The 23,234-nt window shown below is 53.7% G+C and overlaps 1 protein-coding gene across 1 annotated transcript; it reads right to left on the reverse strand.

Annotated features, from left to right (window-relative positions):
• Positions 1–2,988: 2,988 nt before the first annotated feature.
• On the reverse strand, positions 2,989–22,564 carry Cpz (carboxypeptidase Z). Its single transcript, XM_040746955.1, has 11 exons — positions 22,313–22,564; positions 18,634–18,666; positions 16,728–17,102; positions 15,472–15,684; positions 13,187–13,383; positions 12,438–12,599; positions 11,741–11,899; positions 9,199–9,334; positions 7,690–7,829; positions 4,515–4,614; positions 2,989–3,458 (listed from the first exon to the last, which is right to left on the reverse strand). Exons 1-11 carry the CDS (start codon positions 22,398–22,400, stop codon positions 3,112–3,114), a joined length of 1,950 nt encoding a protein of 649 aa, XP_040602889.1. The 5' UTR covers positions 22,401–22,564; the 3' UTR covers positions 2,989–3,111.
• Positions 22,565–23,234: the final 670 nt, after the last annotated feature.

A 23,234-nucleotide genomic window follows, 5' to 3' on the forward strand; every position in this document is an offset into this window, starting at 1 on the left:
TCATGTCAAATGTGGGTCATTTACTTCCTAAGAAGTCCGTGAAACATCATAAAACCAGAGAGTTGGTGGAAGAAGAGAGTATGCCAGATAGCAACAGCTTCACTTCAGGGGCATGACCTCCATTCCCATCCCTAGGTCATAAGCAGAGTTGGACCAGCTATCAGTGGGTAGGAGAGAGACTGTATTTAGTAGAGGTGTCTATAAGTGACCCTCTAGGTGCTTCCAGGATATATAGCCCAAGTTTCTCTCCAGCCCCCAATTCAGACCAAGGGCAGTCAGATGGGTAGTAAACAATGATGGACAGCACCCGTTACCATGGCAATGCCCATCATCCTGAGCCCTCGTGCTATTGATGTGGCTCAGTCCCTACCCATTCCCAGGGGACACCGAAGGCCCTCCACCCTTCCTCCATATCAGCAAAGGCTGTTTCCTCTCCATAAGCAAACTGACTGAGTGTGGCCTCCGAGGGCTCCATGTCCCACCCTCCTTCCCATTTCTGGTGCTCTGCAGCATCCAGGGGACCTCCCTCCCCAGGTCTCCACAGAGTAGACCCCTCCCTGCAGCACTCTCATGGTCTCCCTTCCCCTTGGAATGCTCTTGATTCCAGATCACTCTGTAGCTAAGGATAACCTTGAAATCCTGACCCTCTGGGGTGCTAGGTGTCACCCCAAGTGCTGGTATAAAAGGCGTGGCTCCACACTAAGCTTCCTTAGCAGAGTCAGGAATCCCTTTACCATGAGTCTTGGGTTACATGTCCATCACGTGTTTGAGGCTTCCCAGTTAGGATCTAACTCTTGCTCAGGCCCCAAAACCTACAGAAGCCCTTCCCTCTCATAGGTGCTGGCAGGTGCCCTTCTGAGACCTGTCTGCGCATTCCTAGATAATAGGTCCCCAGGTCCCAGGATCGGTCACCTAGGAAGTGAGTTTATATCCAAGAGGGTATTGGTGGCTGACGTCCTCTTCCCTACCCCCTTTCCCTGCCTCCTGCCTGGAAATCAGCAAGCCTGGCTGCAGGTGTGTGCTATGAAACCATTCTCGGAATGGACCTGATGAACAGACTCCACTTCTGCGAAATGAGCCAATTTCCTCTCCTCATTCATATTTCTGTCTCTGGCCCGAGGACCTGAACTCTCCTCACAGCACCCATCATGCTGTCACCCTTCTCTGTCTAACTCCAGCATTATCAACTTCAGATAGCTGCTTGCTCTCCAGTGACCCATCTTAGCATCCTTGAATGCCCAGCAGGGATCTTTCAGGACTTTTCAATCTAGCCTCTGAATTCAGTCTTCCTTCCTTTGAACTCTGTCCCACAAGGTCTGACTCTCCCTAAATCTCTTCCTCCTGTGTGTTTGAAGTTCCAGGTTTTATCAGACCTGCCTCAGGCATCTTGTAGCTCTCACGGAAGGTTTTTGCTTCTTCACCTGGGGGAATTCAATCTGGACATACCCATGTGTCACTCTTAGGTATCCCAACTGGAAATGTGTATCCTTTAGATCCGCAGCCTAGACACGCCATTGGCCCCAGGTGCTTCCCTGTAACCTGCCTGGCAACAGGGTCCAGGGTGGAGAGCAGCTTGGAAGCAACGAGCATAAACACCCACATGTACTGCTCATAGGACAGGGTACCAGAAGATGACAAGATGTCACTAAGGATGCCTGTTGGTCATCTCCACACTCCACTGCATTGAGGCCTGCTCTTCCAGGCAGTGTGAACAGTTCAGGGGGCTGCAGGGGGCCCCCTATACATACCCTGCAAGAAGGACCAAGAATGCATACCACAGTCCTGGCATTCTAGGCCTGTTCCCTCTACTGCACCCACATGGTGTCCCACTGGGGTCCCTGCTCCAGAGCATACCGTGACTTCAGCACGGTGTCCTGTACACAGTGAGACCAAATAAATGCTGACCTTTTGACCATCAGACACCTGGAGAGATGCAGGGCTCAAAGACTCCAAACTTGAAAAGACCCCAGGTCATTCTTGGAAGCTCACATACCTTGCTCAGCAGCTGTGAATTGTAGTTTTAATGGCTCTAGGCCCCACCACATATCAGAAGCCAGTGAGGAAAGCATGTAGACTGCGGTCTTGAAAACTTGAGAGCAAAAAACAAATAAACAAAACAAAAGTCGGGCAGTAGTGGCGCTTGCCTTTAATCCCAGCACTCGGGAGGCTGAAGCAGGAGGATCTCTGTGAGTTTGAGGCCAGCCTGGTTTACAGAGTGAGTTCCAGAATAGCCAGGGCTGTTCAGAGAAGCCCTGTCTCAAGAGAGCGAGAGGGTTGGGGGAAAAAAACCTGTATCATGGCCTAGGCTGCCCAGAGGCCATGGAACATATTAGTACTGGTGACAGTCATGTTGTCATGACCCCATAAGACACAGGGAGAAGAGAGATACCTAAAACCAAGCGGGGAAAGGCCAGCCCTCCCAGGACTAGGCTATGATCAACTTTTGTTGTTAGAACACCAGTTTGACTTTGTTACGCAGTGTGCGCTGGCTAGAACTTCTTTGCTAGCACTCCCTTAGGAAACTAGTCTGGTAAACCCCAGGCCTGGCAGATCCCCTTACAGGATGAGAGAGCTGGCCAAGAAAGGGCACCTATGGGGAGCATGGGGCCAGGGGCGGTCCCTGGACCTGAGCTGGTGGCCGTGTAAGAAAAAAGAAAGGGCCAAAGAAGATTGGGCCCCAGAATCAGAACCCCATGGAGCCTGTGAACCCCCAAAGGCAGATTTCAGCCAAGCGGCAGGGATTCCAGTGCTAACCACCACTTCCGCCTTTGAGGCCTTGAGCCTGCCTTGGAGTCACCTCTGTGTACCCCCACTTTTCCCATCCAGGTGACTCCTGGCCACTCAACCTGCAGCAGCAGGATCCAGAGCTCAGCCATCAAGGCTTCGGGAATAGGGAGAGCACCATCTAGGGTCTTAATCCCAGAACCAGTCCAAGTTGCCCTCAGTAGCCAGGACCCCATTCCTCCCCTCTCTGCATGGAGCCTTTCATTGCAGTGGTGAACACGTTTTAATAAGCTGCAGAGGCTGTATGTAACGTCCATGGCCGGGAGACTCGAGAACCAGAAGTCCAGGCTGGAGGTGGACATCAAGGCAGCAGGGCCTGAGGGGACGCTAGTACTTGAGCAGCCAGCGTGGCTTGTATGGGGTCAGCGACGTGAAGTAAGACCACCACCACGGCTTGCTCCCACCAGCTGGTTGCCTGCGCGCCCTGGGAGGCTCAAAATCCAGCTGTGCAGCCTGTCCCTGTGAATCTTGGGACCAGGGTAAAGCTCTTGAAGGCCCAGGAAGGAAGTTCTTAGGTCCTGTCCCTAGAGGCTGGAGGATGAAGTCCACGCGGCCAGCCCTCCTCATGCGCAAGGGAATGGAGACTCTTTTCATAACCTTGGAGTAGCCAGGGGCCTGAGCAATGACGATATGGGAACCCGGGGGAAGGAGTCTCCAATAGTCACCATCAGGGGCTTCAAAGAGAGTAGAAACAACCGTTAGAGGGCTTCAGCCCCGGGCTGAGGCAGATGTGTGATAGTTGGGGGTAAGAAGGCCTTAACACAGGGTGGAATGCGCATTTGCCCCACCCAGAATGTCCTGTCAGACCTTTATTCATCCCTCAAAACCCTACGTAAGTGCTACCTCGTCCTGGCAAGTTTTACTCTGTCCCCAGCTATTTAATCAGCAAGTCTACCTTCCGCTGGACAGTGATACTGCCAGTCCCGTTATAGGTATCTATTTTTTTAATTTTTTGAGGCTATTTTTTATTTTATGTGGATGAGACTTTTGCCTGCGCGTGTGCGTCTGCACCTCACGCAGGCATAGTGCCCACAGAGGTCAGAAGAGGACATGGAATCCTCTGGAACTGGAGTCACGGGTGGCTATGAACCACCATATGTACTGGGAGTTGAACCCGGGTCCTCTGCAGGAGCAACACATATTCTTCCTGAGCCGCCTCTCCAGGACCGTGGACTATGACCTTCACCAGCTGGGAAAGGCCCGAGGACAGCCAGAGCCCACGTGAGACAAAAACAACTTTTCAGAGTGCCGTGGGTCCCATGTGGAGTGTCCTCCGTGTGTCTTGTCCCAGGTTAGTGGTGGCATTTTGGAAGATTGTGGAACCTTTAGGAGGTAGAGCCGTGTTTTCTCTACCAGCATGAGCTGAGACAAAATGAACCTCCCTCCCTTAGGTTGCTTCTTCCTAGGCATTCTGTCACATCAGCAAGCCAAATAACCAAGCACCCCACCCCACACACAGGGTCCCAGTGTGAACTTTGGGACCTATATGAAAGGGATCATGAAGAGAGGTGGCAGGATTCAGGCTGCCACCTCTGGAAAGGAAGCGCATTTCTGGAAACACAGCAGCCATGGCAGAACCACCTCTTCCCAGGCGAACACAGCACAGGACAGGCGGGGTCCCCACATGCTGCCACCCTCCCTAGCCAAGCTGGCTGAGAATGGCTGGAGTACCTGGTGAAACGGAAACCCGCACCGGCCTCACTCACAGCTGGGTGAAGGCAGCTGCTCACCTGTGGTGACATCATGGCGGATGCCTTTCACTAGAATCCTCGCGTTTTTGACCGGCTTTCCATATTTGTCCGTAACTACACCCTTGATGCCCCGGTGCACCTGGAGGCACCAGAGAGAAGGTACAGAGGTGACACCTGCCTCCAATGGTCACTTTCCCTAGTGCCCTATCAGGCTCCGCTGAGTTGGGGTTCTGCTTGTGTAATTGAGTAAGTTACTCTCTGGGATTTATTTCCTTTCTGGGGGTATCTCGGGCAATCTGTTCTAGAACATTCTGGGTTTTTTGACTGACACTGGAACTCTGCCCAAGTGTTCTGTTCACTTTCCTTCCTGACATCAGACACTGAAGACAGCTTTCGCTGCCTACCCTTAGGTGCTTCTGAGCGCCAATACCTTCCTAGCCTCCGCAGGCATCCATGATTCCCTCTAGAAGAGGTTCTGGAAGGAAGCCTGGTAAAGACACAGACCTTGGACCCCAACCCACTACTGACTCTTGCACGTATATGTCTATGCACCAGACACCCTGTCCATATCTTCAGAGTAAAGCCCAGGACCCACGGAGGACACTCACAGGCCTACTGTAAAACTAGCCCTGTGGCTACCCAGCCACACCCTGTGCCTTCTGCACCCAATGACTCCTACCTCAGGGCCTCCTGACCCAGAAAACCATTTGCTTCTTCACGCTCAGCCTCTTCAGCTACAGAATGGGTCTAAGCGGAGCCAAGGCTGCCAGCAACACCTAGGGCTCACGGTGCCTCTGAGATCAGCAAAGGAGGGAGCTTAACTGTCCCCTGGAGTCCCCTCTGGTCAGAGGCAGAGGCTCTTGGCAGCTCCCATCCTTACTCCTGATCCTCAGTGGTGTCAAGGAGGACATAGCAATCAAGTCACTTCTGTCCTGCTTTTTAGCAATAAACCGGTGTTGAACGTTTGGGAAAGGGGAGCACGTAGATGTGGGACAAGCACAGGATAGGAGCTCAACTCTCCTGAATTGAACAAGTGACCTGGATCGGCGACCACCGCTGGGCTGCTCCTAAGCATGCACTACTGTTCTGAGCAGCTGAACCCAGAAACATAACTATCCTGTGGAGCAAGAGGAGGGATTTCAAATGCAAAGCTTCCACCATGGGAGGTGTTGGGGAAAACTGATGGTGTAGACTCACCACACCATCCAGCTCCCCCTTGCTCCTCATCCACAGACCGGAGCTGAATCCTGCATGTGGCACCAGCTCAGCGGACCTGGCTAAAGCTGGCCCTTGAGTCAGTGGTCGCTGCTCACCTCTGGCTCCCACACATGTGTACCTAGACCTCTGTCCTTCACCTTCTCCCTCTTAGAAGGTTCTGGCTGTCGGCCATGACTGGCTCCTTCTCCAGACACAATCACTCCTCAACCTCCTGCTGACCCCATAGCCTCAGCTGCTCTCTCCCAGCCGGGCCTTACTCCTCTGTCCCTCAGGGGAACAGGGCCTGTCCATGGGAGCCACTCCCTCCAGTGGGCTAGTCTCCAATCTGCACTTCAACTGGGGTCCTCTCCTGCCACCCCTGGGCCCGGAGCTGTGTAGCAGGAAGAAACCGGTTCTGTCTCTCCCACCCCCATCCCTGGGCCTGCTTAGGATCACTGTGAAAGTGGCCTCAATTGGCCATGACAGACCTGATCTTTATCAGGGCCTGTGCCCGCTTTCCTGGGGGTCATCTGTCTCAGAGCAGGCCAAGTGCTGTCCGACTGGCCACCACTCCGCTCGCCATTAAATCTTCATACACTGATGCTTCATGTACAATATCCATGGAGCAATCCCAGCCCCACAAAAGGCTCCTTCTAACTCATTTTCCCCCAGACAACCGCAGATGGCCTGAGCACCAAGCTCTGCCCCAAGTCCTGCTGTGGATGAGACACGCCCTGCTGACAGGCATGCCAGCTACCACAGAAGACATACCTGGCCACACGCCCGCATTCTGTGCCAGCTGGGGTTGTGCTCTTCCCATTCTGCCGCTCTAGCGAGGCTCAGCCTGCTCTTACCTAGGGGAAGGCTCCTCATCTCTCTAGTAAGGACCGGGCTCAAGGACAGAGCCTTGGGGATACAAAGTCTAGACCTAAACTCCAGGCAGCTGCCAGGCCACACCACACAGTCGCTCCTTTTCCTCTGTGTCTTCCCTTGTCACAGTCGTGTGTCCCTGTGGCCACGGTGGTTCTTCTCTCAAGCCCCATCACCTAAGGACGAGGCTGCGGAGGACAGGGCAAACTAGCGATGGGACCAACGGGGGTGGGACCGACTGTGAAGTACTGTGCACTTGCCACAGCCACCTTGCACGTGAGCGTGCTTGATTTCCCCAGGAAGTATTATCTCCCTATGACCCTCAGAGCCTCGTCATAATTTTATAGCCCCCATGTGAGCTGTGCTGGGTGAATCATTGGGCTTAGGAACCCATTTCTCCTGACTCAGCCGACCCTAGCTCTAGGATTCAATGGGAGTTGTAGGGGTATCTCTCCAGCCATTCCTATCACTGCCTGCCCACCTGTGCCCAGATAACATTGATATAGATAGGCAGTTACTCTCAGACAGTCTACCCTTCAGTCTTAGGCCTGATAGGTGAACAGGATATAGCTCAGAGTCATCGTCTCTGAGACCCTCCCACACATAATGCCCCATCACTCCTGCAGCCACACCTCACTCCAGTCACAGCGAGGGACCTAGGCTCAAGTGCCTCATTGAGTCCCCTATTGCACCCCTCTGCTCAGAGTGTTCCCTCTTCCTGCCTGACTTCTCTTCTCTCGAGATTCAGCTTGATTTGCCTGCTGCCCTCTGGTAACCCCCAGGGCTTGGAGGCTGAGCAGCTGGCCCCCGCCCACCCCGCACCCTCCCCCACCCCCCCACCCCCCACCGCCAACAAGCTGCTGGCCCCTATGCTCCCTTTGGCAATCATGCTTTGTCAGGTATGAGATCCTCACCCAAAGAGCATCCACCTGGCATTCCCCCCGGGTGTGTGGGAGAAGTGGTTGTGAAGCCCTGCCCCTCAACCTCCCCACCTCCCTACCCTGTGCCCACTCTGACCTGCCTGTCCTGAATGGATGGTCAGAGAAGTCATGAACAGACACTTCCACAGAGCCTAGAGACGAGGGAGACTAAGGGCGGAGCTGAACCCCATCCGCACCATGGGAAGCTTCCCGTGGGCAGGGCTCACCATCTCCAGGAAGTTCAGCAGGGGCTCCTTGTTGTGTTGCCACAGGCCGTAGAGTGCCTCCTCTGGCGGGAACTTCACACAGCCCAGCTCCACTGTGATCTCAAAGCAGTTGCTGTGTAGGTAGTTGAAGTCAGACATCCCTGTGGGATAGGTGGCTGGGTGTCAAGGACAGAGACCCTGGAGCAGGCACAAGACCCCGGGCCCAGCACTGCTTTGCACATAGAGGTGACTTATTCTGCCGCTGTTTCCCCATGCACAGCCCTGGGCACAGGAGTAAGAGGCCGTGGCAAGACCACAGAGACAAACTTTGATTCCAGACAGGTTGGCAGCAGAGTCCATGGGACTAGAATCTTGTTCTCCCAGAGAAGCCAGCCAGGGTACACATGAGCCTCTGTGTCCCAGCTACTGAGCCTGCAGCCCCAAGAGGTCTGACAACGTCCTCAGCATCCAGCTGCCAAGAGTTCCAGCAGCAGCCCAGGGAAGCATGACCATTTCCATTCCCCAGGAGAGCGAGTGAGGACTACAATGTCCTCTCCCCTGCTCTCTGATCTAAGGACTTTTGAGTTCCTGAGCCCTGCTGTTGCAGCCATCACTGCCTACAGTCCTCACGGCTGCCACTGTCCACCTGTGGGGCCATCCGCCCCATGGCCCTGCCAGCTGCAGGAAGGAAGCCTGCTGGCCTCTCCAGTTAGGCCCTTACAGGACAGCTGTAAGCCTCAGCAGTAGGACCTTGCCTGGCATCTGGGGAGCCAATGTATCTGAAGCCTCGGAGGAAGAGATGCTGCCATGTTCCAAAAGATGTCATGTGTCAGTCCCTGGCAGCATGGAAGAGCCAGGTAATAGCTTTGGAACACATGAGAGGGGTAGCTCTCCACCACCTGAGCAGGACTGGCGGGAGGCGGAGTGGAAGGTGAGCCCCAGCCGTGCTAACAAAGGCCTTGTGAGTCTGTCTCTTGTCCTCATCTGCAGAATGGGCCCGATGGGAGGTGTTCTGGGTACAGCAGGAGTCCGATGAAGGGGGGCTGTACCAGTGCATGTGGGCCCTTCAGTGGATGCCCAGGATATGTGTAGTGTTTGTGCCCCACAGTGCACCTGTTACGCCTTCCCCCAGGACACAGTAGCCAGTGAGAACTCAGGGGCCCAGTGAGTGCTGAGCTTAGTAAGAGTACAAGTGCCCCATGATCTTACACAGTAAATAATCCCAACCATTAGGACTTGTTACACAGAACCAAAACTCCATTGTCCCTGAAATGTCGGCTTCTCTGGGGGTTCTACCACTGCACCTACCAACCCTACTTGATGCTTAACAGGCAGAAGGGCTTGATCATGAGTGGAATCACCACATGGGTGGCTATAAAATAAACTTAACAGTAGCTTCCACAGTCACAGGACCAGCTCACCCCAGTCCTGCCTCTCCTGGAAGATGGTGACTAAAACTCAACCAGACTCTGCCCAAATGCCAGGGCTCTGCGGAGGGAGGCCCCACCCACCCGCCTGCGCAGGCCGCACCTCCAGTGAAGCTGTACCAGTCTGCCCCGTTGATGATGCTCCCCTGCTTCAGGAAGTTGCCCCCACACCTGTTCTCCGACCTGTCCATCATCATGGGATGGACATCAGCATAGGCTCTGGCCAGCAGCTTGAACATCTGAGGATGGAGATTGAGAAGGAAGCTGACGGCTCTGCAGCCCTCCACCATCTGCCTAAACATGGACTTGGCTCTTGGGGTAGGCCCAATACCTGGACTATCTGACCCCCTCCCACCCTTCATTCCCGTCCTTGCCTTGGGACCAGCATCTTATGTTCCTCTCATCTACTGTCCTGTGGGTGGAGGCCTAGAAAGAAACTGTAGCCATCACCCCCCAAATCCTGGGCACATGAGCCTCAGGCCAGGCTTAGAGCAAGGATGCGGTGCAGAGGAGTGGCCTATCTGCAGGCCATGCGAGCGGGCGGGTCACAGACATGACAACTGAACATGAAACAAGATATCCAGAGCCAGGTGTGGTGGCGCACACCTTTAATCCCAGCACTCAGGAGGCAGAGGCAGGCAGGTCTCTGTGAGTTCAAGGTCAGCCTGATCTACACAGCAATTCAGGGCAGCCAGGGCTACATAAACAAACTGTGTCTCAAGAAAACAAGAAGGAAGAAAGAAACAGGGCAGCCCCAGAGACCCAGGGATGCAAGTCACTGGGCACAGTAACCCGCTCTCCCAGTAGCTGCCTGATGGAGTGCTATGGTGAGCTGCAGCTATGCCAAATCTTAGTGGTACGTGGGGAGGGCTGAGGGCATGAGCAGGGCTGGCTCTCTCTGACAGGATAGAACACTGGCAAAGGTGTATCTAGGGACGCCCAGCCAGCGCCTTTCCTCACACTCCCCCACCTCTCCTGAGACTGTGGTTTCCACAGAGCCTGTGCCGGCGGCAGGCTGCATAGTTATTGATTGAGGATTGATGGCTGGGGAGCAGGCTCATTTCTTCTGACTCTAGTGGGACCCATTGAGGTGAACCTCCCCCCTACGGACATTCCCAGATGCTGAGGCTGATGGGCTGGCCTGACATGGAGGGGCTTCTGCTGCTCACAGCACTCCTGCCCACCCAGGGGATACGCCTGCTCTACGAAGGCGCTAGATTTGAGACTCCACACTGAATGAATGTGTAAATGAATGTGTAAGTGAGGGTAAATGAGTGAGTGAATGAGTGAAGGAGTGAATGAGTGAAGGAGTGAGTGAGTGAGTGAGCGAGCAGGCTGATGGGCTGAAGCAGGACCAAGAATTCAGAGGTTACAGGTATTGCCGGCACAGCCCTTGCAGCCTACAAGCATGAGTGCACCAAGCCTGGCCAGGTTGCACTGAGGTATCTGACAGCCTGTGTCTGAAGCACCCTTCCAAACCTGGACATTTCCATGTCATCCTTGCCCCTGTGCTCCACTAGGAGAAGCCCCAACTTCAGGGAAGCACTTTCTAAGTCTAGGTTAGGCTGGGTTCCTCCCTTGACACACATGTAAACACAAGCACATACACATGTTCCCAATGGCATGCAAACACAAACACGAATGTACCTGAGTTCACACATGTCTACATACCCTGTGCGCCAGCCTCCGGGACCCTTCATGGAGGCTGGGCTGTCCTGTCCTTGCTTGTTTGGTTTTGGGGGGGGCTGTTTGTTTGTTTGTTTTTGTCTTCCTCCATGGACAGAGGATTCTCACAGTTGGAAGGAGTAGCCACCTCTGCCATTGCAGCCCAGTAACAGGGAAGGGACCAGATAAGACCAGTTTGAGGTACTAGTGTCCAACAGGGGGTAAGGGCAGCTGTTACCCTTGCCAGGTGGCTCAGAGATCGGGGAGCCTGGTGTCTGGCCCTCATATGTCCTGAAGGTCCCTATCTCCAGGTCCCTTCTTCTAAGTCATGAAAACTGCTATGGAGGGCAGGCCAGGCTCCCTGCACCTATCTGACTCCCAGGAGGCCTGGGGCAGGAGCCTGCAGTCGCCAGTGACACAGGAGGGAATGGAGAGCTGGCCCCAGACCTGGGGGACACCAGGAACAGATGAGCCTCACCCCACCCCACACACTTTCTCATCCACAGCGATTAGCTACCAGTCCCCTTGCAAACACAGGGCTGGGTAGCACAGCAAGGTGGCTTTAAGGATGAGAGTGCCTGGAGGGGTCCCAATGACACTTAGTCTCACCCACAGCAAGGAAAACAGGCCTAAGAAAAATCATGGTCCCCTGTGAGCAGCATCAGGGCCAGAGCCGCACCCTTAACCTCTACACTCAGTTTAGAGCCCACTGGGCGCAATGCATGTGGTAGCACTGTCCCCTGCTGGTGCGGTCTGGGACAACACGGACATATCAAAACACCACAGCTTCTCCCTGCGGCTGTGGACAACGAGAAGGAAGAGCTGCTCTCTGCTTCTCGACTGGGCACTCCCTGGAAGGGGACAGCAAGCAAAGAGGCTGCTGAGGGTCGAGCAACGCCTTCGTCCTCACGAGCTCGAACAGAAGTGACTGTGCTGGCAGAGAACACCTGTTCGGGCTTGTCACTGTGTCCATCTCTCACCTTCTCATCCGGCGTGGGAGAAAACATCTTCTCCTCATGGGGGTGCTTGGAGAAGTCGAAGGGGTAGGACACCACCAGGTCGCCCCCATGCAGGCTGGCTGAGAGGACAAAGGGAATGGTCTGTATCCACTTCATGATGGCCTTGGTCTCAGGGGCCACCTGCCGGGATGGAGGACTGCTCAGGATTCTGCCTGTTCCACTGGCTACCCAACATCCATGCCTTTCCTGCCCAGCTACTACAGTCCCCCCAGTCACCACGGAGTTCATGCTGGTCTTTCAGCTTTGAGCTCGCATCACCCTTCCTGGTCAGGTCACCTCACCAGGCATCTGAGGAGCATTCCACCCATTCAGCTCCTGGCCGCCCCATTCCTGCATTGAGTAGGCCCCAGTAGCTTCAGAAGTTGTTCTCTCACTAAGCAGGTTGTACTAGCTTCAGAGGACACTGCTCCTGTCAAGCTTGGCTTACACTTGAGGGAGAACTCAGGGACTCTGGGAAAGTGCCTGGCCCATGAGAGCGTCCACAGGATGCACACCTGTGTCAGCCCTGTTGGAGACTGGGGGCTTTCAATACATTACTCCCTGTGCCAGCGAGGCATAAGCCTACCTCATTTATTGAGGCTCAGAGGGGTCAGTGCCCTAGGGAGGGACACCTGGAGTCCTTAGCTCAGAGAGTGAGCCCTGGCCACACAGCTCCTACCTTACCCCACCAGTAGTACTGTGAGATGGGGATGTGGTCTGTGCGCACACCGCGAGTGGACGCCAGCCGGTAGTACTCCGATGTCAGGTCGGGGAAGTTGCGGTTTAGATCCAGGTTCTGTGCGTTTTGCCTCCCGCTGATCCAGCCGTTGTAGCCAGCACCCTGATGAACATGTGGGCCCAGGGAAGGATCAGCAACTCCCTCCCTACATTTTCCAGCCCAGACTTCAGCTGGACTGAGGGTCAAGTAGGTCTGTGGCTTCTGTGGCTTTGTGTGATGAGCTCAAGATGAGTCACCTTTGCCCTCCCTCCCATCTCCTACCCCCGCCCCCCACAGCCTTTCCCCCACTCCTCAGTATCATGGTCCCACACTGTTCTCCCATGTCTGCCTCCACATAGCAGCCCATGCCACTGACCCCTTGCCTCCCTCGGCTCTCATCCATGTCATTCTGTCCGTCCTCGTGAGCTTACCTAACCCCCCCCCACCTGCACACTTTCTTGTTGCAACCCTTTTCTCGAATGTTTGGCAAGAATGCTACCACTGAGCTACATCCTCAGTCCTGTCCTAAAACAACAGACCACAGCTCTCTGCTCTGCCAGTACCCATCATGCCCACCCATCAAGCAGAATGTTGCAGTATTGCTTCTTTCTCAGTCCTGGTCACCTGGAGAGGTGACTGCAAATAGGCCCTCAACAAGGATGAGTAAAGTCAAAGGTTAAAAGCATTGGAGGAAGCAACCCATCTCCCACCTCTGCAGCCGCCACCTCGTAGCCATCGGGGTTCATGGATGGCAGCAGGTGGATACGGGTGGTGTTCAGCAGGCGCTGGATGCGGGGGTTGCCCAGCAGGTACTCAGAGCACAGATACTGGGCCAGGTAGATGAGCATCTCCCGTCCCGCCACCTCATTGCCGTGGATGTTGCCAATGAGCTTCACCTCGGGCTCCACTGCAGGGAGAAACTGTGACGTGGGGTGATGTCTCACAGACTGGGATCAGCAAGGGTAGTCATGTGTACCAGAACTGATTCCTACTTGTTCTGACTCAAGAGTCTCTGGACATATTGAGGTATCTAGGCACTCATTTCTTGAACTTATATCTCATGTTTAGCCACAATTACTAGCATAGGTAAAGAATGCTATAATCATAAATGATGTCATTGATTTGTGTGATTTTTATTGACATCCTTTGTCCATATCTGTGCAACAAGTCAAAACACATCAGTGCTTAATAGGTAAAACAGCTAGTCTTGGGAGGGAAGGATAAACAGATGTATGGATGAACAGATGGGTGTGTGGATAGGTGGATGGATGGATGGATGGATGGATGGATGGATGGATGGATGGATGGATGGATGGATGGATATATGGGTTGGTAATTAAATAGACAGATTGAAGAACAAATGGATAAAGAGATAAATGAATGAGTGATTTGATAGATGGATTGGTAGATGGGTGGATGGATGGATGGAAAATAGATGAGTGGATGGATGGATGAAAAATGGATGAGTGAATGGATGGATGGATGGATAAATGAGTGAATAAAATAATGAATTATGGGTAGAGGAAAGGGCAGATGTGGGTGGGTGTATGGATGGATAAAGGAGTGAAAAGGTGGATGACAGCTGTGTTGTAGAAACAGTAGACTAGACCTGGCAGCCTTTTTCAGTGTGGCTGTGGGAAAGTCACTCCTACTTGTTGAAACTAGCATTGCTCTTGTGGAAAGTAGACTCTCCCAGACTGCCTGTTCAGGCCAGAATAATTCAGCTGTATGTGTGAATGTCCATGCCCTTCGCAGGGTATAAAATGACAAGGAACTTTGCATGTCTGTAGGAGTGGTATTTAGGTTTGGTCTTAGAGGCTAGATGTCTTATGGGAGACAGGACCCTTGAGCTTGTAATGTCCATACTGCCCAGCCCAACAAGGTGAAAGCTGGGTGGGGGTGAACAGCTCAGCAAAGTCCTAAGTCCACAGACTCGGAGACTTCTGGAGCTGGTGGGAAGGATAGGCCCTCTTACCCCAACATGGCTGCAGGACAGCTTGGATAGGTGATGGACACAAGGGAGGACCTGGGCTTAATGATGCTCTTGGTGCTGTCAGTAGGCACTTTTAAGGTTGCCATGGCCTATTTTTTAACACAGAAGATGGAGGCCCAAGCCAAATCTTTGTTACAACATCCTAGAGCCCCAGATACAGTCAGCTTGGTGTCTCTCCTCCAACTCACAGTCACTAGTAAGCACTGTAACAAAGTTTCATTTCCTAATTTGCACCACAGCAAGGAAGCATCAAAGGGCCTGAGCATTTTCCACATCTCAGAACAGTCCTCCTCACCCAGCATCACTGGACCTTGGTTTGGAAATGGAAAACCCACTGTGTCCACACCATTAGCAACATGTGCTTCAGATGTGGAGCTGAGCACAGGGGAAGTAACCAGGACCCAGACCTACACAGACCTAGGACTCAGTAGACTGCAGGGCAGTGGTGACAGTGACACATGCCACATTAAGGTCTGGGACCGAAGTTCTGGCAACCATTACCCACTGACCCCGTCTGACTCCAGGACCTGCCCTAGTCCCTGCAGCCTCCAACCTCTCAGAAAACTTTCACTCTCCCTGAAGACAGAGTATTCATACTGTCAACTGTGTGGATGATTTATTACCACTGTTACTCAGTCTCCTCAGACCAGTGTCTCTGTTGGGATGAGACCAACTCATTTCCATTCCCATGCTCCTGGAACTCACTATGTAGACCAAGCTGGCCTCCAACACACAGAGATCCTCCTGTCTCTGCTTCCTGAGTTCTGAGATTAAAGGTGTGCACAACCATTCCCAGCTTAGAGAAATCCTTTTTAATACTGTCCTGCTGGCCTGTGGTCACATGCCAGTCACAGCCCCCAAAGCATCACCTGCCCAGGTGATTGTGGGTAAGTAGGCGGAGACACTCAATGGTCACTCCCAGCTTGTGCACCCCAAGGCTAAGTGGGCCTGCACCCTGCTCCCAGGGGCAGAATCACACCCAGACCTCACATGGTCACTCACTCAGTTCGTGCTGGCCTGGGCGGCTTGAGAACTCGATGACCAGCAGGTCCTTGCCTTCAAAGCTGCGTCCAATGCTGTAGGTCTTGGCCACCTGGGGACAGCGGGCTGCTGTCCTCTTCAGGACCCGGGCCATCTGAGCATAGGAGTGGTGGGCAAAGCGAATGAAGGTAGGCGGCAGGCCTGAGGGCAGGGCCTCCTCCGCATCCGGCTCTCCTGGGGAAGGAAGGGAACTGGGGCTGGGGTGTGCGCTGCCCATCTGCTCACGTCTCACATGGTCCGCTAGCCTCTCCCAGCACCCTCCTCCCCAACCCTCATCCCCACTGCTATTCAAGTGGGGTGTGAAGATGACAAATAGACCTCCTGGATGGCACCACCACAAGACAGCCAGCGATGTGCCCAGGAAACGCATATGGAGCATGTCTTCACTTCCAGTGTACAAGTGACAGCAAGCTGTGTGTGCCTGCCTGGGAGCTTTCAAACGTGCAAACCAAATCTCAAGAGAAGGTGCATTTAGGAATCTTCAACCTACAGAAATCATGGGGGGCTATCATCTGCCTTTAAGTCTTGGTTGTCTGTCATAACCCTGCCATTATGGTGGTCCTGACACAGCTCTGCATCTGTCTGCACTGGTGCCTGGCCTACGCTGTGATAACACTCACATAAGCCAGGGAGCACGGCTCAGTCTGCAGTCTACTGACGTTGCTCCCAAATGCTTCTTCAACAGGGAGAACTCCCGCCAGGAAGATGTGACTGGGACAGTGATTGGTCATAGTGTGACCCCCACCACACCTGCCCCCCTGGCTTATTTCCCTGTTCCTCTCCCGAGTGGAAGCCCAGTGGCTAGCAGCTCTGGGGACTCTCCTCAGCCCTGTTAGCTGCAGAAACTTGAGACAGGTCCCTTTAGGCCACCCAGGGCTACCAAGAGTTAATGCCATTCCCTTAGTGTCCCACTTGTGGTTTTCTTTTGCTCCAAATGATTGCTGAGGAGAAAGAACAGTTGAAACCAGCAATTTGGTGGCAGACATGCCCCAAATAACCCCTCTCCAGCAGCAGTGCCTGGGATCTCCTGGAGCGACAGGCTCAGCCAGAGTGGGTTGGCTTCCTTTCTGCTCACCAACTTGCTTGCCACTTCCATGCCTGAACCCACCACGGACACAGTCCTGCCTGCCAACATAGCATGTTGCACCACCTGCTGCGCCTGAACTTGAACCCCAGAGCTAACGTGCAACCTGGAGCACCCCAAAGCCTTGCCTTACCGCGAAGTTGTTCCAGAGGATCATAGCAACCTTCCTCCTCCGGTGTGAAGTATCTGGCACAGTCTAGGAAGTAGGGCCAGGCCATGTCGATGGCATCAAAGGCCGGCTGGCAAGCCTCCCGCAGACCCTCACAGACATGCCGGCAGGGCCTTTGGGTATGGCCTCCCTCGCATCGGGGGACCAGCACAGAGCACCCCAGCAGCCGCAGGTCAGGGTTGCACTGGCCCTCCAGGAGAAAGTGCAGCACACCCAGAAGAATGTACTCAGGGCTGGACTCCACCGCCTCCCATGAGCGGTGCTCCAGGGGAGTGGGGAACGATGTATGGTTGTAGGCTGCATCAGCGCAGGTCCTGAGATGCAGGTCCACACAGGTGGCTGGAGAAGGAGAGTCAGCGGGTCACAGGATGACCCATGCCCAAACAGATACTACCTAAGGCCAGGGCCTGTAATGATGGAGCACCCAGTCTGTGGGGAGAGGCAAGGACAGGGCTAGTATGGAGGAAGCAGGGTCTATGGGAGAGCTCAGGGAGGGCTCCTGAACTGACCGCACCTAGCCATCTACGAGCAAATGGGCCAGGAAGGCAAGGACACCAGCAAAATAGGAGCAGGTAGCCTCACCTGCTTGGGGATGCTTCATGAGGTAGATTGGTAGAAGCAGAAACAAGCCTCAAAAAGCCCAAAAGGAGAGATGTCCATGAGAACACATCATACATGGAATGTCCCGCCCTCTCGGGAGAAGGTTAAATTCCCCCTGAAATACACCTGGCAGGCCTTGTTCTGTTCCTCCCCTTACAGGGACATTGTAAGTGCAGGCTAAAGGGTGCTAGCTCCTCTGATAATGGACAATTTGTGCGGGACCAGTATGGATGGCCCCAACTGTCCTTCCCCCTGAATCCATTATTTGCCAGGCAGGGCCTTCTAAACTTCTCCAGGAGCCCAGGAAGCTGCTTCTTTCTGTTCAAAGCATTTTAGATTTTTTTGTCATCTTCTGCTCTTAGGATTTTTAAAATTCACTTATTTATAGGTGGCTCACACCACAGCAAGAATGTGGAAGTCATAGGACAAGTTGTAGAAGTCAGATCTCTCTTCCTATCATGTGTAGCCTGGAGATTTAACCCAGATGGTCAGCCTTGGCAGCAAGCATCCACAGAGCCACATTGTCAGCCCAGTTTCTTGATTTTTTTGAGACAGCCTTCACTCTATAGCCCAGGCTGACCCAGAACTTCTATGTAGCCCAAGTTGGCTTCAAATTTGTGGTAATCCTCCTACCTTAGCCTCCTAAATGCTGAGATGACAGGCATGAGCCACCAATCTCAGATATGGCACTGGTTGTTCAATGGGAGAAATGTTCCCTGGTTTTGCAAATCTTCTCCACATAGAATACACCAGATGTACACACCCGGCATAGAGAGGTTTGCTTCTTCTAGAGAAACAGCTGTGTCTCATAGAAACTTTTAAGTCACTATGAGAGATGCTCTATCCCCTCTCATATCAAGGACCTGGGGGTTGTGGGCAAGGACATGTCCAAGTTCACAAACCCATCTGGGCCTGCAGAGCCAAAAGCCAAGGATGGCATCTCTCTGCTGGAAAGTGGATCAGAATAGCCTGTGCTTAACATGCTGGAGGCCCTGGGCTCCATCATGAATAACATATGCCCCCAAAGAAAAGAAAAAGAATCTTACAGCAAGAAAGAAAAGCAGAGCTAGCCTTAGAGAGACCCCCAGCATGCCCCATGGCAGAGCTGGGTGGACAGGTCAGGCTACCCTTTTGTTTAGTCTAATTTCACTGGATCTGCTGAGCCTGCCCTGCTATCCACATCGGAAGTCAGCATCTCTGCTTTGACAGCATGGAGATCAGGGGACTGTAGAGTTCCTACAAAACAAAGCAGGGGTGGGGTAGTACCTACCACTGTGTGTGGAGGCCAGCCTCTGACATTTACCTGGAAAGAGAGACAACCCTGAGTTAGCAGCAGACACAGGCACACATCTCTCCCTTCACAGTCTTTGTGGAGTAGTCACTGGGCACCAGCCCTGTAATATCCTCTGTCATCTTAACCTCACTGGTCTGCACGGTTGACATCCGAGCTTGAAGCAGCAAGGACACCTGTCTCTCGGGTCGGCAGCCCGAGTCTGACAAACCATACAACTTGCCTAAGAAAGTGGGTGCATTAGCCCCTGCCTGCTCACACCTTTAATCCCAGCACTCGGGAGGCAGAGGCAGGCGGATCTCTGTGAGTTCGAGGCCAGCCTGGTCTACAGAGTGAGTTCCAGGACAACCTCTAAAGTAATACAGAGGAAACCCTGTCTCCAAAAACAAACAAAAAAAGTGGGTGCATTGACAATTCTCTGGCCCAGTCTGGAACCAACCTGGAGAGACCTGTGGCCATATCCCCATCGCCAGTCATGCACCAGCTCCCACAATGTCCTGAGCATCAGCCCCAGACTATGCCCATGCCCCTCACCATACTCAGACTGAGCATTATTCAAAGAGCCATTCAAACAGACTCCCCAGTCCCAAGGACACTGAAAGAGTGTGGAGTCTCAGAGCTGTGTGAGTTGGGGATCCCCTTTCCGGAAAAAAGCATCAACATACAAAACTATCCTCGCAATTGCGGGGTCTCAAGGGCCTCCTAAGAGCCAGACCTCGTGAACTCCTCTAGTAAGATCCGGGAAGGGTCATAAAACCCCTTTGAAGAGCCGTGTTCAGCCAAGGGTCTGATGGGCGCCCTGTGCACAAGGAGAAGGTGCCAAGAAGGACACTTTGCATCAGGTTTAAACTGGGCTGACCCTGAAGTAGGGCCAGGAAGGACTTTGATGGCTTGTGCTGGGAAAGGCCAGAAGCATAGTGGAGTCTCTTAGGAGCAGGCGCGCATGCACTGGAGAGGAGAAGGACTTTGCTGGCATAAGAACTATGGCAAATGCCTGTGCTCTGTCCCGTTCAGGTGGAACTTGGCATGACCAGGAGCCTGGCAGGGGCACAACACCTTTAGACTTCTCACAAGATCTAGAGTCATCCAGTAGGGTAAACACACGACTAAGCCACCTGTGCCTGCCACCTCTAGAGAAAGCAAGGGGCTCAGCCCCACCGTGGTTACCAGAACCCACCATGCTCAGTGGACCTACTATGAGTCAGGCGGCCTCAATTCCGATCCTACTCCCAGGCTTCCATGAGACACAGGCAGCATCTGAGATACCGTACCTCTGCCCGGCATTCACAGAGTAGCTCAGGTTTTCACCACCTTTGAGTTGGTGGCTTGAGACAGGATCTCATGTTGCCCAGGTGACCCTGTACTCTCCATGTAGCTTCAGATGATCTTGAACTCTTGACTCTCCTGCCTTCCTCACACATGCTGGGATGACAGGAGGAGTACACATCATACCGGATTTTGCCCTCTTAACCAACAGGGACAGACTCACAGACTCTTATGATGTGGATCTGGATGTGTGCCCAAACCACAAGAACCCCTGGCACCCAAGAACACACTCCTCCTCACACTAATCATGCTGTAGGGAACTCTGAACATGACCAGTGCAGTGAGAACAGAGAAAGGGCCCAGTCCTTGGCCTGGGTGGCTCTGGGTTCCCTCCTCACACAGTGGGAACCTAGACAAGTCTCCCTTCACTATTGGACAAGTGGGCCTAGGATGATAAGAAACAAGCTAAGCAAGCCACGGGGAGCAAGCCAGCAGCAAGCAGACCCCCTCCATGGTCTCTGCAACAGCTCCTGCTCCCGGCTTCTAGGTTGCTGTGAGTTTCTGTCCTGACTTTCCTCAGGAGGCATAAGTCAAACAAACCCCACGGGGCTTTTGGTCATGGCATTTATCACAGCAATAGGAAGCAAACTAGAACATATTCTACTCATATTTTTATGGCAATGAAGAAATATTGAAATAATATTCCAGATTATTGGATTAAGTTTTGTATTATTTAAAAACAGTCTCACCTGTTTCTTTCTGTCCTCGCAGTCCATAGAGCTAGCCTATATCAACCACAAGGTGGCAGCATTTCTTCAAGGCAGGGATGGAAGCTGCCCTTGGTCCCACCTTCCCTCTTCAACTGCCCATCCGGCTCTTGGGTAAAGCCCCTCAACAGAGAAGTCAGAATGCCCTGGGGTAGATCAGGACAGCTACCCCCAGTCACACAACCAGGTAAAGGGGTCAGAGTAAGACCCCCAAACTCAGGCTCAGAGAAGAACTAAAGTCCTCTGTCAATAAAAAGCCTGGGCACAGATGTACCCCAGGCTTGCTCCGAGCCCCTGGGACATGCGGGCAGGGTGGGACTGGGGTGGAGTTGTGGCAGTCTTTAGGCTTGAAAGCTGGACTGAAACCATTAGGCTGACCCAGAAGTGTCTATGATCTGAAAGCTATGCCTGTCCCCAGGGAGGAAGACTGCACCAGAAGAAGTTACTCCCTCCCTCCTGAAGTACTGCAGATGTGTTGTGATGGTGCTCTGGACAGCCAGGTCCAAAGCTCACCTGCGTGTCCTGCCCCAGGGAGGAAGCGGGTGTCTGTGAAGCAGCCTTGGTCTGGGGTCTGGGAGGTGGTGCTCCTGGCGTGGGGTCATGAAAGGCTTTCTGTAGCAGGGGTCCCAAACCAGCTTTTGACTCTATGCATTTTCCGAGACAGCAGGAGTTTGGACGACGAGCCCTTCTATGCAAGTTTTAGCAGTGCCAGACAGGCACGGGCTGCACACACGTCCACACAGACTTGCACACATGCACACTTGCACACTTGGCCTGCACTGTCCATTCTGCAGCAGGATGGATCAAGGGCCAGGGGAGGCCAAGGTGGGGAGAAAACCCCAGGCTGAGAGCAAAGAAAAGGGACATTGTGTGCCTAACATGCACCTGGCCAAGCACACAGGCTCTTGGCTCAGGTGACTACAGATCCTAGCTCTTAAAATTCTACATCTGATACCATGGGCTCTGAAGACCCTGGAGGCTCCATCTAGACTCAGGTGGTTGCTGCTGATAAAGACCCCAAGAATGTAAGCTAGATGCACCCCCACCCAAGTAAGAGGGAAACTGGAGCCTAGCTTCTGGAGGGGCAGTGGCACCAGAATGGAGTTCAGGACTCCAAATCCATCCTCAGGACCCTCAGTTGAGACTCCTGGGTGTCCCTGGTCCCTCCCTTCTCCCTGCCCTACCCTCAGAAACATTTCACCCTTTCCTGGGTCACTTCCAAAGACAATCTATCCACATTGCAGCCAGAAGTTTCGAAGGAAGAGTCAGGAATCTGCTGTAGCCAGCTCCTCCCCATTCCTGGAAGGACAGGGGACTCGGACTGCCTTGTCCTGCAGTCCTGGCACTGATAACTCTGACCCATTTGCAGATCCCACCAGTCCAGGTGCCTGCTCTGTACTGGCTGATGCTGTGTCTCTCCCAGCTCTGCTATCTCCCTGGGATCTCTGGCTCAGCCGCTGAGAAAGTCCAGTGCCCCAGCAAAGTCTACTGCCTAAGGGTCACAAGGTGGCACCCTTACGACATTCTGCCCAGGAGGTAGTTACACGAGCAACGGGGAAAGAAAAGATCCCAGGTGGTTTGGGGGGGGTGTCTAAAACTATCCAGAGAGGCAGCTGGGACCTTACCGGAGGGGTCAGGTCCAGGAGAGCAGCTGGGGTGAGCGGCAGCGGCCAGTGTGGCCAGCACGGTCAAGAGCAGCGGCGGTGTAGGCATGGTGGGCGCGCAGATGCGCTGAAGGGTGCAGTGATGTGGCACTTGGGGCGCGCGGGTGGCGCTGCTGGGCCGGGTGGCTGGAGGGGAGGGGGGGCGAGGAGCCGGCCGCGCTGGAGTCGGGTTACAACCGGCAGCGCCAGACACTGGAGAAGGGATGCTGGGGAGGAGGAGGAAAGACAGATAAAAGCCAACCTGCCTCCTACCCCTTCAGGAGTCCCGCCTCCTCCAGAAAGGGACTTGCCCTTCTGTGGAAGGCTCTGGGGAGCTGATCATCAAAGCCTGCTGATTTGGCCTAAAAATCTTGATTTGTGGGTGGGTGGTGCCTGCACCAGAAGTGGAGATGGGTCCTGGCCCAGAGCTGACCCCAGCTGGAAGTGAGCCAGGTCTTGGTCAGCTCCAACGAATGCAGTCAGTCAGGCCTCTGGTGCCAGTCCCACGGTGTGAGTTCTCCCCCAGGGAAGCTGTTTGTGGAGCAAAGGTGATGGTCCTGTGGTGGGCCCCACCTGGGCGCTGGCACCACTCCGATTCTGTGTGGGGCTGTGGTTCAGGCAATTTCCCTGACTTTGACTCCATCTCTTGCAGGGCCCAGCAAGGATGTAACTCACAGAGGCCCCCTGAAGGATTGTGTGTCTACCCCCTGAACGTAACCTGAAGGCATGTCATGAGGTGGGGAGGCAGCGCATTGGTGTCCAAACTCCAGGTTGTATTCTGGGGGCTGTAGCTTCCTTCCTTTACAGCCTGTCCCCTGGCCCTTGCCTTCCCCACCTGTAGCTTCCTCGGTAGACCTCCAGGGCTGCCAACACCCAAGTAAAAAAAAAAAACATGGCCTGGCGT

Source organism: Mesocricetus auratus, unplaced genomic scaffold, assembly GCF_017639785.1.
Source record: "Mesocricetus auratus isolate SY011 unplaced genomic scaffold, BCM_Maur_2.0 Super-Scaffold_100006, whole genome shotgun sequence".
In the NCBI taxonomy this organism is placed as follows: domain Eukaryota; kingdom Metazoa; phylum Chordata; class Mammalia; order Rodentia; family Cricetidae; genus Mesocricetus; species Mesocricetus auratus.